The sequence below is a fragment of the Heterodontus francisci genome, chromosome 33 (genome assembly GCF_036365525.1).
Source record: "Heterodontus francisci isolate sHetFra1 chromosome 33, sHetFra1.hap1, whole genome shotgun sequence".
Taxonomy (NCBI): Eukaryota; Metazoa; Chordata; class Chondrichthyes; order Heterodontiformes; family Heterodontidae; genus Heterodontus; species Heterodontus francisci.
The window spans coordinates 13,156,534-13,175,153 of NC_090403.1; the positions used below are offsets into that span (position 1 = coordinate 13,156,534).

The window sequence follows — 18,620 nt, forward strand, 5'->3', positions numbered from 1 at the left end:
CTGTATATATTGTAGTCCCTATGTATACTGTGCTCCCTGTGTATATTGTAGCTCTGTGTATATTGTAGTCCCTGTGTTGTTGTAGTCCCTGTGTACATCGTAGCTCCTGTGGATACTGTAATCCTGGTGTATATTTCAGCTCTGTGTATATTGTAATCCCTGTGCATATTGTAGTCCCTTTGTATATTGTAGTTCCTGTGTTTATTGTTGCTCCAGTGACTGTTGTAGTTCCTGTGATTATTGTAGCTCCTGTGTATATTGTAGCTCTGTGTATATTGTAATTCCTGTGTATATTGTTGTCCCTGTATATATTGTAGTCCCTGTGTATATTGTAGTTCCTGTGCATTTTGTAGCACCATTGTATATTGGAGCTCTGTTTATATTGTAGTCCCTGTGTATATTGTTGTTCATGTGCATAATATAGCTCCTGTGCATATTGTAGTTGCTGTGTACATTGTAGCTCCCGTTTATATTATAATCCCTGTGTATATTATTGTCCCTGTGTAAATTTTAGTCCTTGTGTATATTGTAGCTCCTGTGTATAAGCTAGTTTGTGTTCATATTGTAGCTCCTGTGCATATTATAGTCCCTGTGTATATTGTAGTCCCTGTGTGTATTGTAGTCCCTGTATATATTGTAGTTCCTGTGACTATTGTAGCTTCTGTGTATATTGTAGCTACGGGTATATTCTAGTCCCTGTGTATATTGTAGTCCCTGTGTATACTATCGTCCCTGTGTATATTGTAGCTCTGTGTATATTCTAGTCCCTGTGTATATTGTAGTCCCTGTGTGTATTATATCACAGAATCACAGAATAATACAGTGCAGAAGAGCCCTTCGGCCCATCGAGTCTGCACCGATGCATTAAAAACACCTGACCTGTCTACTTCATCCCATTTGCCAGCACTTGGCCCATAGCCTTGAATGTTGTGACATGCCAAGTGCTCATCCAGGTACTTTTTAATGGATGTGAGGCAACCTGCATCTACCACTCTCCCAGGCAGGGCATTCCAGACCGTCACCACCCTCTAGGTAAAAAGTTCTTCCTCAAGTCCCCCTTAAACCTCCCGCCCCTCACCTTAAACTTGTGACCCCTCGTAACTGACCCTTCAACTAAGGGGAACAGCTGCTCCCTATCCACCCTGTCCATGCCCCTCATAATCTTGTACACCTCGATCAGGTCACCCCTCAGTCTTCTCTGCTCCAGTGAAAACAACCCAAGCCTATCCAACCTCTCTTCATAGCTTAAATGTTCCATCCCAGGCAACATCCTGGTGAATCGCCTCTGCACCATCTCAAATGCAATCACATCCTTCCTATAATGTGGTGACCAGAATTGCACACAGTACTCCAGCTGTGGCCTTACCAAAGTTCTATACAACTCCAACATGACCTCCCTGCTTTTGTAATCTATGCCTCGATTGATAAAGGCAAGTGTCCCATATGCCTTTTTCACCACCCTATTAACCTGCCCTTCTGCCTTCAGAGATCTATGGACAAACACGCCAAGGTCCCTTTGTTCCTCGGAACTTCACAGTGTCAGGCCATTCGTTGAATACTTCCGTGTCACAGTACTCCTTCCAAAGTGTATTTTCAGCGTTAAATTCCATCTGCCACTTTTCCGCCCAGTTCACCATCCCGTCTATATCTTCCTGTAACCCAAGACACTCCACCTCACTGTTAACCACTCGGCCAATCTTTGTGTCATCCGCGAACTTACTGATTCTACCCCCCACATAGTCATCTATGTCGTTTGTATAAATGACAAACAATAGGGGACCCAGCACAGATCCCTGTGGTACGCCACTGGACACTGGCTTCCAGTCACTAAAACAGCCGTCTGTCATCACTCTCTGTCTCCTACAGCGAAGCCAATTTTGAATCCACCTTATCAAGTTACCTTGTATCCCATGTGCATTTGCTTTCTTGATAAGTCTCCCATGTGGGACCTTGTCAAAGGCTTTGCTAAAATCCATGTAAACTACATCAACTGCACTACCCTCATCTACACACCTGGTCACATGCTCAAAAAATTCAATCAAACTTGTTAGGCATGACCTCCCTCTGACAAAGCCATGCTGACTATTCCGAATCAAATTTTGCCTCTCCAAGTGGAGATAGATTCTCTCCCTCAGAATTTTCTCCAATAGTTTCCCTACCACTGACGTGAGACTCACTGGTCTGTAGTTCCCTGGCTTATCTCTACAAACTTTCTGAAATAGTGGGACCACATTAGCTGTTCCCCAGTCCTCTGGCACCTCCCCTGTGGCCAGAGAGGAATTAAAAATTAGGGTCAGAGCCCCTGCAATCTCCACCCTCGCCTCCCACAGCATCCTGGGACACAAATCGTCTGGACCTGGACGATCCAATACCTTGTCGCTCCCTATGACAATTTGCTCAAGAACCTCACAGTCTCTCTCTCTTTAAGTTCCATATCTACATCCTCTTTCTCTTGGGTGAAGACAGATGTGAAGTATTCATTCAACACCCTACCAACGTCCTCTGGCTCCACCCACAGATTTCCCCCTTGGTCCCTAATGGATCCTACTCTTTCCCTGGTTATCCTCTTCCCATTGAGATACATATAGAATATCTTGGGATTTTTCCTACTTTTACCAGCCAGAGCTTTCTCATATCCCCTATTTGCTCTCCTAATTGCTTTCTTGAGCTCCATCCTGCACTTTCTGTATTCCACTAATGCTTCCATTGATTTGCTCTTCTTGTATTTGCTAAAAGCCTCTCTTTTCCTTCTCATCGTACCCTGAATGCTTCTGGTCATCCATGGTTCTCTGGGCTTGTTGCTCCTACTTATTACCCTAGACGGAACATGTTGGGCCTGTACCCTCCACATTTCCTTTTTAAATGCCCCCCACTGCTCTTCTGTAGATTTCCCAACAAGTAACTCTTTCCAGTCTACCTTGGCCAGATCCTGCCTTATTTTACTAAAATTCGCTCTCCCCCAATCCAAAACCTTTTTTTGCAACTTGTCTATTTCTTTCTCCATAACAAGCTTAAATTGTACCATGTTGTGGTCACTATCACCAAAATGCACTCCCACCAACACATCAACCACCTGTCCGGCTTCATTCCTCAGAATTAGGTCCAGCACTGCACCCTCCCTTGTTGGATCCTCTACATATTGAGCTAAAATGTTCTCCTGTATATATTTTAAGAACTCCACTCCGTCTAAGCCCTTAACACGATGACTATCCCAATTAATGTTGGGAAAGTTGAAATCACCTAATATAATTACCCTATTATTTTTACACACCTCTGCAAATTGCGCACGTATTTGCTCCTCAATTTCCCGCTGATTATCTGGGGGTCTATAATAAACACCTAGCAATGTGGCTGTCCCTTTTTTATTCCTAAACTCTACCCATAAAGCTTCATTTGATGCCTCCTCCAAGATATCATTTCTCCTTACTGCAGTAACTGACTCCTTAACTAATATTGCATACCCTTCCTCTTTTACCCCCTCCTCTGTCTCGCCTGAAGATTCTATATCCCGGGATATTGAGCTGCCAATCCTGCCCCTCCCTCAACCATGTCTCCGTGATGGCTACTATATCACAATTCCACGTGTCAATCCTTGCCCTTAACTCTTCGTTTTAACTGCAATACTCCTGGCATTAAAGTAGAGGCCTTCCATCCTGGTCTTACTCCCTTGAAACTTACTTCCACTGTATTCCCTTTGACTTGTTTGCTTTCCTGTGTTTAGCTGTGTCCCTATTCTGCTAGGAGTCTGCGTCCCCTCCCCCTGCCAAATTAGTTTAAACTCCTCCCAACAGCACTAGCAAACCCACCAGCAAGGATGTTAGTCCCCCTCTGGTTCAGATGTAGACCGTCCCGCTGAACCAGAGGGAGACTTATAGTTCTTGTGTAAATTATAGCTCTGTGTATATTGTAGTCCCCATGTCTATTGTAGTCCTTGTTTATGTTGTGGCTCCTGTGTATATTGTAACTCAATTTACAGTGTACTCCCTGTGTATATTGCAGACCCTGTTTATATTGTAACTCCTGAGTATATTGTAGTTCCTGTGCACATTGTAGCTGCTGTGTATATCGTAGTCCCTCGTTATATTGTTGCTCCTGTGTATGAAGTAGCTTCAGTGCATTTTGTAGCTCCTGTGTATATTGTAGTCCCTGTGCATATTGTAGTCCCTGTGTATATTGCAGTCATGTGTATATTGTAGTCCCTGTGTATATTGTAGTCCCTGTGCATATTGTAGTCCCTGTGTATATTGTAGTCCCTGTGTATATTGCAGTCATGTGTATATTGTAGTCCCTGTGCATATTGTAGTTCCTGTGTATATTGTAGTCCCTGTGCATATTGTAGTCCCTGTGTATATTGCAGTCATGTGTATATTGTAGTCCCTGTGCATATTGTAGTTCCTGTGTATATTGTAGTCCCTGTGCATATTGTAGTCCCTGTGTATATTGCAGTCATGTGTATATTGTAGTCCCTGTGCATATTGTAGTTCCTGTGCATATTGTAGTTCCTGTGCATATTGTAGTTCCTGAGCATATTGTAGTTCCTGTGACTGTTGTAATTCCTGTGTCTATTGTAGCTCCTGTGTATATTGTAGTCCCTGTGTATATTGTAGTCCCTGTGTATATTGTAGTCCCTGTGTATATTGCAGTCATGTGTATATTGTAGTCCCTGTGCATATTGTAGTTCCTGAGCATATTGTAGTTCCTGTGACTGTTGTAATTCCTGTGTCTATTGTAGCTCCTGTGTATATTGTAGTCCCTGTGTATATTGTAGTCCCTGTGTATATTGTAGTTCCTGTGTATACTGTAGCTCCTGTGTATATTGTAGCTCTCTTTTATGTTGTAGTCCCTGTCTATATTGTAGTTACTGTGTATATTGTAGACCTGTGTATATTGTAGTTCCTGTGTATATAGTAGTCCCTGGCTATATTCTTGCTCCTGTGTATATTGTAGTTCCAGTGCACATTGTAGCTCCTGTGTATATTATAGTCCCTGTGTAAATTGTAGTCCCTGTGTATATTGTAGTTCCTGTGTATATTATAGTCACTGTGTATATTGTAGTCCCTGTTTATATTGTAGTTCGTGTGCATATTTTTGCTCCTGTGCATATTGTAATCCCTGAATATATTGTAGTCCCTGTGTATATTGTAGTCCCTGTGTATATTGTAGCTCCTGTGTATATTGTAGCTCCTGTACATATTGTAGCTCCTGTGTATATTCTAGCTCTATGTATATTGTAGTCCCTGTGCATATTATAGTCCCTGTGTAAATTGTAGACCCTGTGTATATAGTAGTTTCTGTGTATATTCTGATTTGTGTTGATATTGTGCCTCCTGTGCATATTGTTGTCCCTGTATATATTGTAGTCCCTGTGTATATGATGTAGTTCTTGATTGTAGCTCTGTATATATTGTAGTCCCTATGTATATTGTAGTTCTTGTGTATATTGTAGCTCTGTATATATTGTAGTCCCTGTGTATATTGTAGTTCTTGTGTATATTGTAGCTCTGTGTATATTGTAGTCCCCATGTATATTCTAGTTCCTGTGTATATTGTAGCTCTGTGTATATTGTAGTCCCCATGTATATTCTAGTTCCTGTGTATATTGCAGCTCTGTGTATATTGTAGTTCCTGTGTATACTGTAGCTCCTGTGTATATTGTAGCTCTCTTTATATTGTAGTCCCTGTCTATATTGTAGTTACTGTGTATATTGTAGCTCCTGTGACTGTTGTAGTTCCTGTGACTATTGTAACTCCTGTGTATATTGTAGCTCTGTGTATATTGTAATACCTGTGTAATTTGTAGTCCCTGTGTATATTGTAGTTCCTGTGTATATTGTAGCTCCTGTGTATATTATAGTCCCTATGTAAAGTGTAGGCCCTGTGTATATTGTAGTTCCTGTGCATATTATAGTCCCTCTGTATATTGTACTCCCTGTGTATATGGTAGCTCCTGTCTATATTATAGTCCCTGTGTAAATTGCACTCCCTGTGTATATTGTAGCTCCTGTATATATTGTAGTCCCTATGTATACTGTGCTCCCTGCCTATATTGTAGTTCTGTGTTTATCGTAGTCCCTGTGTATATTGTTCCTCCTTTGTATATTGCAGTCACTGTGTATATTGCAGCTCCTATGTATATTGTGGCTCTGTGTATATTGTAGTCCCTGTGTATAGTGTCCTTCCTGTGTATATTTTATCTCCTGTGCATATTGTAGTCCCTGCGCATATTGTAGTTCCGGTGTACATTGTAGTTCCTGTGTATATTGTAGTTCCTGTGTATACTGTAGTCCCTGTGTATATTGTAGCTCCTGTGTATACTGTAATCCTGGTGTATATTTCAGCTCTGTGTATATTGTAATCCCTGTGCATATTGTACTCCCTGTGTATATTGTAGCTCCTGTATATATTATAGTCCCTGTGTAAATTGTAGTCCCTCTGTATATTGTACTCCCTGTGTATATTGTAGCTCCTGTATATATTGTAGTCCCTATGTATACTGTGCTCCCTGTGTATATTGTAGCTCTGTGTATATTGTAGTCCCTGTGTTGTTGTAGTCCCTGTGTACATCGTAGCTCCTGTGGATACTGTAATCCTGGTGTATATTTCAGCTCTGTGTATATTGTAATCCCTGTGCATATTGTAGTCCCTTTGTATATTGTAGTTCCTGTGTTTATTGTTGCTCCAGTGACTGTTGTAGTTCCTGTGATTATTGTAGCTCCTGTGTATATTGTAACTCTGTGTATATTGTAATTCCTGTGTATATTGTTGTCCCTGTATATATTGTAGTCCCTGTGTATATTGTAGTTCCTGTGCATTTTGTAGCACCATTGTATATTGGAGCTCTGTTTATATTGTAGTCCCTGTGTATATTGTTGTTCATGTGCATAATATAGCTCCTGTGCATAATGTAGTTGCTGTGTACATTGTAGCTCCCGTTTATATTATAATCCCTGTGTATATTATTGTCCCTGTGTAAATTTTAGTCCTTGTGTATATTGTAGCTCCTGTGTATAAGCTAGTTTGTGTTCATATTGTAGCTCCTGTGCATATTATAGTCCCTGTGTATATTGTAGTCCCTGTGTGTATTGTAGTCCCTGTATATATTGTAGTTCCTGTGACTATTGTAGCTTCTGTGTATATTGTAGCTACGGGTATATTCTAGTCCCTGTGTATATTGTAGTCCCTGTGTATACTATCGTCCCTGTGTATATTGTAGCTCTGTGTATATTCTAGTCCCTGTGTATATTGTAGTCCCTGTGTGTATTATATCACAGAATCACAGAATAATACAGTGCAGAAGAGCCCTTCGGCCCATCGAGTCTGCACCGATGCATTAAAAACACCTGACCTGTCTACTTCATCCCATTTGCCAGCACTTGGCCCATAGCCTTGAATGTTGTGACATGCCAAGTGCTCATCCAGGTACTTTTTAATGGATGTGAGGCAACCTGCATCTACCACTCTCCCAGGCAGGGCATTCCAGACCGTCACCACCCTCTAGGTAAAAAGTTCTTCCTCAAGTCCCCCTTAAACCTCCCGCCCCTCACCTTAAACTTGTGACCCCTCGTAACTGACCCTTCAACTAAGGGGAACAGCTGCTCCCTATCCACCCTGTCCATGCCCCTCATAATCTTGTACACCTCGATCAGGTCACCCCTCAGTCTTCTCTGCTCCAGTGAAAACAACCCAAGCCTATCCAACCTCTCTTCATAGCTTAAATGTTCCATCCCAGGCAACATCCTGGTGAATCGCCTCTGCACCATCTCAAATGCAATCACATCCTTCCTATAATGTGGTGACCAGAATTGCACACAGTACTCCAGCTGTGGCCTTACCAAAGTTCTATACAACTCCAACATGACCTCCCTGCTTTTGTAATCTATGCCTCGATTGATAAAGGCAAGTGTCCCATATGCCTTTTTCACCACCCTATTAACCTGCCCTTCTGCCTTCAGAGATCTATGGACAAACACGCCAAGGTCCCTTTGTTCCTCGGAACTTCACAGTGTCAGGCCATTCGTTGAATACTTCCGTGTCACAGTACTCCTTCCAAAGTGTATTTTCAGCGTTAAATTCCATCTGCCACTTTTCCGCCCAGTTCACCATCCCGTCTATATCTTCCTGTAACCCAAGACACTCCACCTCACTGTTAACCACTCGGCCAATCTTTGTGTCATCCGCGAACTTACTGATTCTACCCCCCACATAGTCATCTATGTCGTTTGTATAAATGACAAACAATAGGGGACCCAGCACAGATCCCTGTGGTACGCCACTGGACACTGGCTTCCAGTCACTAAAACAGCCGTCTGTCATCACTCTCTGTCTCCTACAGCGAAGCCAATTTTGAATCCACCTTATCAAGTTACCTTGTATCCCATGTGCATTTGCTTTCTTGATAAGTCTCCCATGTGGGACCTTGTCAAAGGCTTTGCTAAAATCCATGTAAACTACATCAACTGCACTACCCTCATCTACACACCTGGTCACATGCTCAAAAAATTCAATCAAACTTGTTAGGCATGACCTCCCTCTGACAAAGCCATGCTGACTATTCCGAATCAAATTTTGCCTCTCCAAGTGGAGATAGATTCTCTCCCTCAGAATTTTCTCCAATAGTTTCCCTACCACTGACGTGAGACTCACTGGTCTGTAGTTCCCTGGCTTATCTCTACAAACTTTCTGAAATAGTGGGACCACATTAGCTGTTCCCCAGTCCTCTGGCACCTCCCCTGTGGCCAGAGAGGAATTAAAAATTAGGGTCAGAGCCCCTGCAATCTCCACCCTCGCCTCCCACAGCATCCTGGGACACAAATCGTCTGGACCTGGACGATCCAATACCTTGTCGCTCCCTATGACAATTTGCTCAAGAACCTCACAGTCTCTCTCTCTTTAAGTTCCATATCTACATCCTCTTTCTCTTGGGTGAAGACAGATGTGAAGTATTCATTCAACACCCTACCAACGTCCTCTGGCTCCACCCACAGATTTCCCCCTTGGTCCCTAATGGATCCTACTCTTTCCCTGGTTATCCTCTTCCCATTGAGATACATATAGAATATCTTGGGATTTTTCCTACTTTTACCAGCCAGAGCTTTCTCATATCCCCTATTTGCTCTCCTAATTGCTTTCTTGAGCTCCATCCTGCACTTTCTGTATTCCACTAATGCTTCCATTGATTTGCTCTTCTTGTATTTGCTAAAAGCCTCTCTTTTCCTTCTCATCGTACCCTGAATGCTTCTGGTCATCCATGGTTCTCTGGGCTTGTTGCTCCTACTTATTACCCTAGACGGAACATGTTGGGCCTGTACCCTCCACATTTCCTTTTTGAATGCCCCCCACTGCTCTTCTGTAGATTTCCCAACAAGTAACTCTTTCCAGTCTACCTTGGCCAGATCCTGCCTTATTTTACTAAAATTCGCTCTCCCCCAATCCAAAACCTTTTTTTGCAACTTGTCTATTTCTTTCTCCATAACAAGCTTAAATTGTACCATGTTGTGGTCACTATCACCAAAATGCACTCCCACCAACACATCAACCACCTGTCCGGCTTCATTCCTCAGAATTAGGTCCAGCACTGCACCCTCCCTTGTTGGATCCTCTACATATTGAGCTAAAATGTTCTCCTGTATATATTTTAAGAACTCCACTCCGTCTAAGCCCTTAACACGATGACTATCCCAATTAATGTTGGGAAAGTTGAAATCACCTAATATAATTACCCTATTATTTTTACACACCTCTGCAAATTGCGCACGTATTTGCTCCTCAATTTCCCGCTGATTATCTGGGGGTCTATAATAAACACCTAGCAATGTGGCTGTCCCTTTTTTATTCCTAAACTCTACCCATAAAGCTTCATTTGATGCCTCCTCCAAGATATCATTTCTCCTTACTGCAGTAACTGACTCCTTAACTAATATTGCATACCCTTCCTCTTTTACCCCCTCCTCTGTCTCGCCTGAAGATTCTATGTCCCGGGATATTGAGCTGCCAATCCTGCCCCTCCCTCAACCATGTCTCCGTGATGGCTACTATATCACAATTCCACGTGTCAATCCTTGCCCTTAACTCTTCGTTTTAACTGCAATACTCCTGGCATTAAAGTAGAGGCCTTCCATCCTGGTCTTACTCCCTTGAAACTTACTTCCACTGTATTCCCTTTGACTTGTTTGCTTTCCTGTGTTTAGCTGTGTCCCTATTCTGCTAGGAGTCTGCGTCCCCTCCCCCTGCCAAATTAGTTTAAACTCCTCCCAACAGCACTAGCAAACCCACCAGCAAGGATGTTAGTCCCCCTCTGGTTCAGATGTAGACCGTCCCGCTGAACCAGAGGGAGACTTATAGTTCTTGTGTAAATTATAGCTCTGTGTATATTGTAGTCCCCATGTCTATTGTAGTCCTTGTTTATGTTGTGGCTCCTGTGTATATTGTAACTCAATTTACAGTGTACTCCCTGTGTATATTGCAGACCCTGTTTATATTGTAACTCCTGAGTATATTGTAGTTCCTGTGCACATTGTAGCTGCTGTGTATATCGTAGTCCCTCGTTATATTGTTGCTCCTGTGTATGAAGTAGCTTCAGTGCATTTTGTAGCTCCTGTGTATATTGTAGTCCCTGTGCATATTGTAGTCCCTGTGTATATTGCAGTCATGTGTATATTGTAGTCCCTGTGTATATTGTAGTCCCTGTGCATATTGTAGTCCCTGTGTATATTGTAGTCCCTGTGTATATTGCAGTCATGTGTATATTGTAGTCCCTGTGCATATTGTAGTTCCTGTGTATATTGTAGTCCCTGTGCATATTGTAGTCCCTGTGTATATTGCAGTCATGTGTATATTGTAGTCCCTGTGCATATTGTAGTTCCTGTGTATATTGTAGTCCCTGTGTATATTGTAGTCCCTGTGCATATTGTAGTTCCTGTGACTGTTGTAATTCCTGTGTCTATTGTAGCTCCTGTGTATATTGTAGTCCCTGTGTATATTGTAGTCCCTGTGCATATTGTAGTTCCTGTGTATACTGTAGCTCCTGTGTATATTGTAGCTCTCTTTTATGTTGTAGTCCCTGTCTATATTGTAGTTACTGTGTATATTGTAGACCTGTGTATATTGTAGTTCCTGTGTATATAGTAGTCCCTGGCTATATTCTTGCTCCTGTGTATATTGTAGTTCCAGTGCACATTGTAGCTCCTGTGTATATTATAGTCCCTGTGTAAATTGTAGTCCCTGTGTATATTGTAGTTCCTGTGTATATTATAGTCACTGTGTATATTGTAGTCCCTGTTTATATTGTAGTTCGTGTGCATATTTTTGCTCCTGTGCATATTGTAATCCCTGAATATATTGTAGTCCCTGTGTATATTGTAGTCCCTGTGTATATTGTAGCTCCTGTGTATATTGTAGCTCCTGTACATATTGTAGCTCCTGTGTATATTCTAGCTCTATGTATATTGTAGTCCCTGTGCATATTATAGTCCCTGTGTAAATTGTAGACCCTGTGTATATAGTAGTTTCTGTGTATATTCTGATTTGTGTTGATATTGTGCCTCCTGTGCATATTGTTGTCCCTGTATATATTGTAGTCCCTGTGTATATGATGTAGTTCTTGATTGTAGCTCTGTATATATTGTAGTCCCTATGTATATTGTAGTTCTTGTGTATATTGTAGCTCTGTATATATTGTAGTCCCTGTGTATATTGTAGTTCTTGTGTATATTGTAGCTCTGTGTATATTGTAGTCCCCATGTATATTCTAGTTCCTGTGTATATTGTAGCTCTGTGTATATTGTAGTCCCCATGTATATTCTAGTTCCTGTGTATATTGCAGCTCTGTGTATATTGTAGTTCCTGTGTATACTGTAGCTCCTGTGTATATTGTAGCTCTCTTTATATTGTAGTCCCTGTCTATATTGTAGTTACTGTGTATATTGTAGACCTGTGTATATTGCAGTCCCTGTGTATATTGTAGTTCCTGTGTATTTATAGTCCCTGTGAATATTGTAGTCCCTGTGTAAATTGTAGTCCCTGTGTATATTGTAGTTCCTGTGTATTTATAGTCCCTGTGAATATTGTAGTCCCTGTGTAAATTGTAGTTCGTGTGCATATTGTAATCCCTGAATATATTGCAGTCTCCTGTGTATATTATAGCCCCTGTGTATATTGTAGCTCCTGTACATATTGTAGCTCCTGTGTATATTGTAGCTCTATGTATATTGTAGTCCCTGTGTATATTATCGTCCCTGTGTAAATTGTAGACCCTGTGTATATTGCAGTTTCTGTGTATATTCTGATTTGTGTTGATATTGTACCTCCTGTGCAAATTGTTGTCCCTGTATATATTGTAGTCCATGTACATATTGTAGTTCTTGTGTACATTGTAGCTCTGTATATATTGTTGCTCCTGTGTATATTGTAGTTCCAGTGCACATTGTAGCTCCTGTGTATATTATAGTCCCTGTGTAAATTGTAGTCCCTGTGTACATTGTAGTTCCTGTGTATATTATAGTCCCTGTGTATATTGTAGTCCCTGTGTACATTGTAGTTCCTGTGTATATTATAGTCCCTGTGTATATTGTAGTTCCTGTGTATATTATAGTCCCTGTGTATATTGTAGTCCCTGTGTACATTGTAGTTCCTGTGTATATTATAGTCCCTGTGTATATTGTAGTTCCTGTGTATATTATAGTCCCTGTGTAAATTGTAGTCCCTGTGTACATTGTAGTTCCTGTGTATATTATAGTCCCTGTGTATATTGTAGTCCCTGTTTATATTGTAGTTCGTGTGCATATTTTTGCTCCTGTGCATATTGTAATCCCTGAATATATTGTAGCTCCTGAGTATATTGTAGCTCTATGTATATTGTAGTCCCTGTGCATATTTTGGTCCCTGTGTAAATTGTAGACCCCATGTATATTGTAGATTCTGTATATATTCTGATTTGTGTTGATATTGTACCTCCCCTGCATATTGTTGCCCCTGTGTATATAATGTAGTTCTTGATTGTAGCTCTGTATATATTGTAGTCCCTGTGTATATTGTAGCTCTGTGTATATTGTAGCTCCTGTGTATATTGTAGTTCCTGTGTATATTCTAGTCCCTGTGTAAATTGTAGTCACTGTGTATATTGTAGTTCCTGTGTATATTCTAGTCCCTGTGTAAATTGTAGTCACTGTGTATATTGTAGTTCCTGTGTATATTCTAGTCCCTGTGTAAATTGTAGTCACTGTGTATATTGAAGTTATTATGTACATCGTAGTTACTGTATAATTTGTAGTCCCGGTGCATATTGTAGCTCCTGTGTATATTCTACTTTGTGTTCATATTGTAGCTCCTGTGTATATTGTAGTCCCTGTGTATATTGCAGTCCCTGTGTATATTGTAGTTACTTTGCACATTGTAGTTTGTGTGCATATTGTAGCCCCTGGCTATATTGTTGCTCCTGTGTATATTGTAGTTCCAGTGCACATTGTAGCTCCTGTGTATATTATAGTCCCTGTGTATATTATAGTCCCTGTTTATATTGTAGTTCATGTGCATATTTGTGCTCCTGTGCATATTGTAATCCCTGAATATATTGTAGTCCCTGTGTATATTCTGTTGATATTGTACCTCCTGTGCATATTGTAGCTCCTGTGTATATTATAGTCCCTGTGTATATTGTAGCTCTATGTATATTATACTTCCTGTGCATATTGTAGCTCCTGCGTATATTGTAGCTCTGTGTATATTGTACTCCCTGTGTATATTGTTGTTCGTGTGCGTAATGTAGTTCCTGTGCATATTGTAGTTCTTGTGTATATTGTAGCCCCTTTGTATATTGTAGTCCCTGTGTATGTTATAGTTCCTGTGCATATTGTAGCTCCTGTGTATATTGTAGCTCTGTGTATATCGTAGTCCCTGTGTATATTGTTGTTCGTGTGCGTAATGTAGCTCCTGTGCATATTGTAGTTCCTGTGTATATTGTAGCTTCTGTGACTGTTACAGTTCCTGTGACTATTGGAGCTCCTCTATATATTGTAGCTCTGTGTAAATTGTAGTCCCTGTGTATATTGTAGTCCCTGTGTATATTGTAGCTCCTGTGTATATTGTAGTCCCTGTGTATATTGTAGTTCCTGTGTATATTGTAGCTTCTGTGACTGTTACAGTTCCTGTGACTACTGGAGCTCCTCTATATATTGTAGCTCTGTGTATATTGTAGCTCGGTGTATATTGTAGCTCTGTGTATCTTCCAAAGTTCTCTCTGTTCTTGAACCATTGGTAAAATTTAGGTCATACCTGACAAACCTGATTGAATTTTTTAAAGTAGTGGACAGGGGGATGTCTATGGATGTTATTTACATGGAACTCCAAAAGGCATTTGATAAAGTCCCTGATAAGAGACGGTTGCTAAAGTTGAAGTTCATGGAATTGAAGAGAAATAATTGAGCTGGTTAGGATATTGGTTGAGTGGCAGGAGGGAGAGATTAGGAATAATGAGCAGGTACTCTATTTGGCAGGATGTGACTAGTGGTTTCCCACATGGATTTTTTTTGGCGCCTCAGCTATTCATCATATTTATTAACAACTTAGATGCTGGGATAGAAAGCCACTGATCGAAATTTGCCGATGGCACAAAGATAGGCCACATTGTGAGCAGTGTGGATGGAAGTGTCAAAGTACAAAGAGATATTTATAGATCAAGTGACTGGGTAAAACTGTGGCAAATGGATTTCAATGTAGGCAAATGTTAGCTTACCCACTTTGGACCTTAAAAGGATAGAACAGGGTATATTTTAAATAGCGAAAAGCTAGAAACAGTGGGGGTCCAAAGAGACTTGGGGGTCCAGGTACATTGATCATTAAAATGTCATGAACAAGTCCAGAAAATAATCAAAAAGGCTAATAGAATGCTGGCCTTTATATCCAGAGGACTAGAATACAAGGGGAGAGAAGTCATGCTTCAGCAAATCAAAACCCTGTTAGACCACAGCTGGAGACTGAGCAGTTCTGGGCACCACACCTTACGAAGGATATATTGGCCTTGGAGGGAGTGCAATGTAGATTTACCAGACTGTTACTGGACTTCAAGGGTTAAATTACAAGGAGAAATTACACAAATCAGGGTTGTATTCCTTGGAATTTAGAAGGGTAGCAGGTGATTTGATCAAAGTATTCCATATATTGAGAGGGACAGATAGGGAGAAAGGATTTCCGCTGGCTGGGGAGTCTCGGACTCAGGGGACTCAAAAGAGGAGATCCAGACGTGTCAGGAGTGAAGTTTAGAATCATTCTACACACAAAGGGTGGTAGAATTTGGAACTCTCTTCCGCAAATGGCGATTGATGCTAGATCAATTTTTAATTTTAAATCTAAGATTGATAGATTATTGTTAACATAAGAACATAGGAACAGGAGTAGGCCATTCAGCCCATCAAGTCTGCCCCACCATTCAATATGATCATGGCTGATCATCCACTTCAATGCCTTTTTTCTACACTATCCTCAATTCCCCTTATGTCATTTGAATGGCAGGTATTAAGGGATACGGGGCAAAGATGAGAATATGGAATTAGGTCACAGATCAGACATAGGCCAGAATGTTATGCCCCCCCAAAGAGCGGGAAGGTGGTTGGAGGCCCTTCCTGACCCACTCCTGCCTCTGCTGCCACTTCCGCAGGGTGACGGTGGCTAAAAATGGCCCGCCCGCCCCAGACCAATCAAGGCCCTTAAGTGGTCACTGTTCTATATTCCTATATTGCTGCCCTGTGTATATTTTTATATTGATAGTCATGGCCTAGGATGGATGGGAATTTACATGAGAAGTGAGAGTGGTGATATAGGAAAGGCAGCACTGTACTGTAGCAGAGAGGAATTGGCACCAAGCATTTGTAACATGTCAGGACAGCTGAGGTGACAGTGTAGAATGAAAGCTGACTGACTGGCAGTTTATCATGCAGTCGGAAGGGATTTTTGGGTATAAGGCATATGGGTCTTGGGAAGAATAAAGGGTCTACAGAGAAGCAGAGAAACAGCCGTGATTTGGGGAGAAAGGATGAATGTATTTTGAGCTAGCGCTCGTACCCACACTTGGCATTCAGTACCAGTACACGACATGCCCGCAGTGAGGGCATGGGGCACACCCCAATCGATCAATCAATATGATTAGAACACAGAGTCTGCTGCCCAGCTCCTGCACTGTCTTACACCATGGGCTGTTTTGTTGGACACAGAGCAGAGTTAACTTGTTCTCTGATAGGTGTGTGTCTGCATTCACATTTTATGGAGCTGAGTGACTCCTCCCCGTATTAACTTACTGACTGACCAGCTGTTGCTTATACTGGCTGCAGCATGTGGCTGTTTTTTTTAGTGTGCTGCTGGAATCTCTACAGCATAAACCAGATGCCAATCATTCAGAAGGATATTTATTCTGTGCCTCCACGTGGAGATGATCATTTGTTAGTCAGGATTTCAACCAACTCATCATCAGTTAACAGCATAACTCAAGCCTTGACACAGCCTCTGCAGCTCCCCTCCCACAACCTGCTAGTGTTGGCCCAGTCTCCCCTATCACCCCCTGTCCTGCTCCAATCCCCCTACACTGCTCCTACCCCCTTATCCTACCCTGCCCATACCCTATTACTCTCTCCCTAATCAGGCCCTCCCTGGGGAAAGGTGCTCAGCTTCCCATTTCCTTCTGCAGTGACCAGCCAATACTGAAAGCTATTGTCAGTCACAACATCTTTACTGTCTCTGTGCTTTTGAGTCTCGGAGTCCCTGATTCAGTGAGGTGATTCCTCCTGAATCATTAACAAAGATACTCTCGAAATGGTGGGCACTGTCCTGAACCTCAGCTTCCGTCACATTCCTATGACTGGCAACAACACCCATGCTCTCAATATTCTGCTCCCCTTTCTTCCTGCTGCCAGAATTTTATTCCCTCTCTGGGTGACTGAGGTAATCACAGTTCTTTGCAAATGCAATGGATATAAAGCTGCTGCTGTAGAATATAACCCAAAGTACAAGATGTGTTCTTGGGTGTCACTGTGAGAAGGAGGCACAGAAAGAACAGGTGAAGGACACGGGATGTGACAGTCACACATGCAATGATGCATCATGCAGCAGAAGATCTGTGCGAAGAAGCAATCGGAGTTTGAAGCCAAGAGCGAGAGTGCGAGGCAGCAGTTCCGGTTTGGGGAGCTCCAGGCGGCAAGAAGAAGGAACAAGAGGCAGAGGGACATGTCGAGAGAGAGAGAGAGAGAGACAGCAACAGAGGGAAGGGGCTGACAGGACATGAAGGAGGGACAAACCTTTTGCTGTTGACACAGGCAGATCTTCTTCACGCTCACTTCTGTGGATTCCCGGTGTTTGCAATTGGACAGCGCGCATTGCTCCATCCTGAGTGGCTGGCTGTGGCTGATGGTTTTCAAGCTCTACAATCCGATTCGCTGCTCCACACTCATCAGCTGCAGGCTGGACTTCCTCAGCCAACTCTCTGAACTCAGCATCGCCCAGACCTTGCACACACTTGTCTTCAGTTGGCTTTGGGTGTGCAGTAGCATCCATGTCAGCCTCAGCCTCTTGAACATTCCCTTCTGTCAGGGCCACTTCTGTTGATTCCCCTGCATCATCACCAGTAACTAGGTCCAATGCTTCAATAACCTTGGGAGGAAGGCCTCCCATTTCCAGTTCTATGCTCTCAGTCAGCTCCAGGTCTATGGACTGCTCTGAGGCCCCTGGAACTACGTGACCTGTATCAAGAAGTTCTTGTTCAACACTAATTTGTCTCTCTTCAAATCCAAAGTTTGATGCTTTCAGCCCAGACATATCCACAGCTACTTTTAATTCCTTGGGACTGTCCAAAGTGAGCAGTGCCTCCTCGGTAACTGAAGGGGTCATAGCCACGACCTCCTCAGTGCATACAATGCTCAGGGGTATTAGCGGTTCCTGAAGGATTGGACTGGTTTGCTCATTTGGGCCGATTTCAGCCCCCATCCTCTCGATAATGCTCTGCTGCCTGTAGCTCTGCTGAACTCCGACAAAGGCCAGAGTTTGCTCCTCTCCTTCTGTTGTTAGGGAAGTAAATGCCGCAATTCAGCAAAGAGAACTATCCGGTGAAATTCTGACACAGGGAAAGAAAAGCAGCTACAGGGCAATGTCAACAGAACACTGAGGCCATGAAGACATTTCATGTTGGCAACAGCTCTGAGGAAACCAGGCATTAAAAAACAACAGCCTCATCTCAAAATAAAAAAAACAGTGTGATTGGCTGTGCAATGAGCTGCCTCTTCATCACTCCATCCAGCTCCTTCCCTACTCTTCCCGGCTGTGCATCCTCTTCCCATTGGGAGGGCTAGGAGAACATGCCAGAAACTCTAAACAACAATTGAGCATCTTCCTGGAAGATCAAGGCAGCCCACACAGTGTTCCTGCTACACTTTGAGGTTATAGGCGGGGGTTAGCGGCAGCTCGCAGGCCCTTACCCATCAGCCTTTGGAATCATTGGTCCAGCAGCAGACAAGACACATAGAATCAATGGAGTCAATGGATAAACAAAAGTGCACACAATAAACACACTGAATCCTGAGAACAAATAATACATTTAGTGAGTTAGTGCTTGGCAAACAATTGTGTTCGCAGACATTGTTGCT

The 18,620-nt window shown here is 42.3% G+C and overlaps 1 protein-coding gene across 3 annotated transcripts in view; it reads right to left on the reverse strand.

The window, feature by feature from the left end:
- maptb (microtubule-associated protein tau b) overlaps positions 1–18,620 on the reverse strand; it is a 554,848-nt gene that overhangs the window by 448,745 nt on the left and 87,483 nt on the right. For all 3 annotated transcript variants that reach the window (XM_068013095.1, XM_068013097.1, XM_068013094.1), the window contains one exon: positions 17,280–18,035. In XM_068013095.1, coding sequence (XP_067869196.1) covers positions 17,280–18,035 — 756 coding nt within the window. The remainder of the gene's footprint in view (positions 1–17,279; positions 18,036–18,620) is intronic.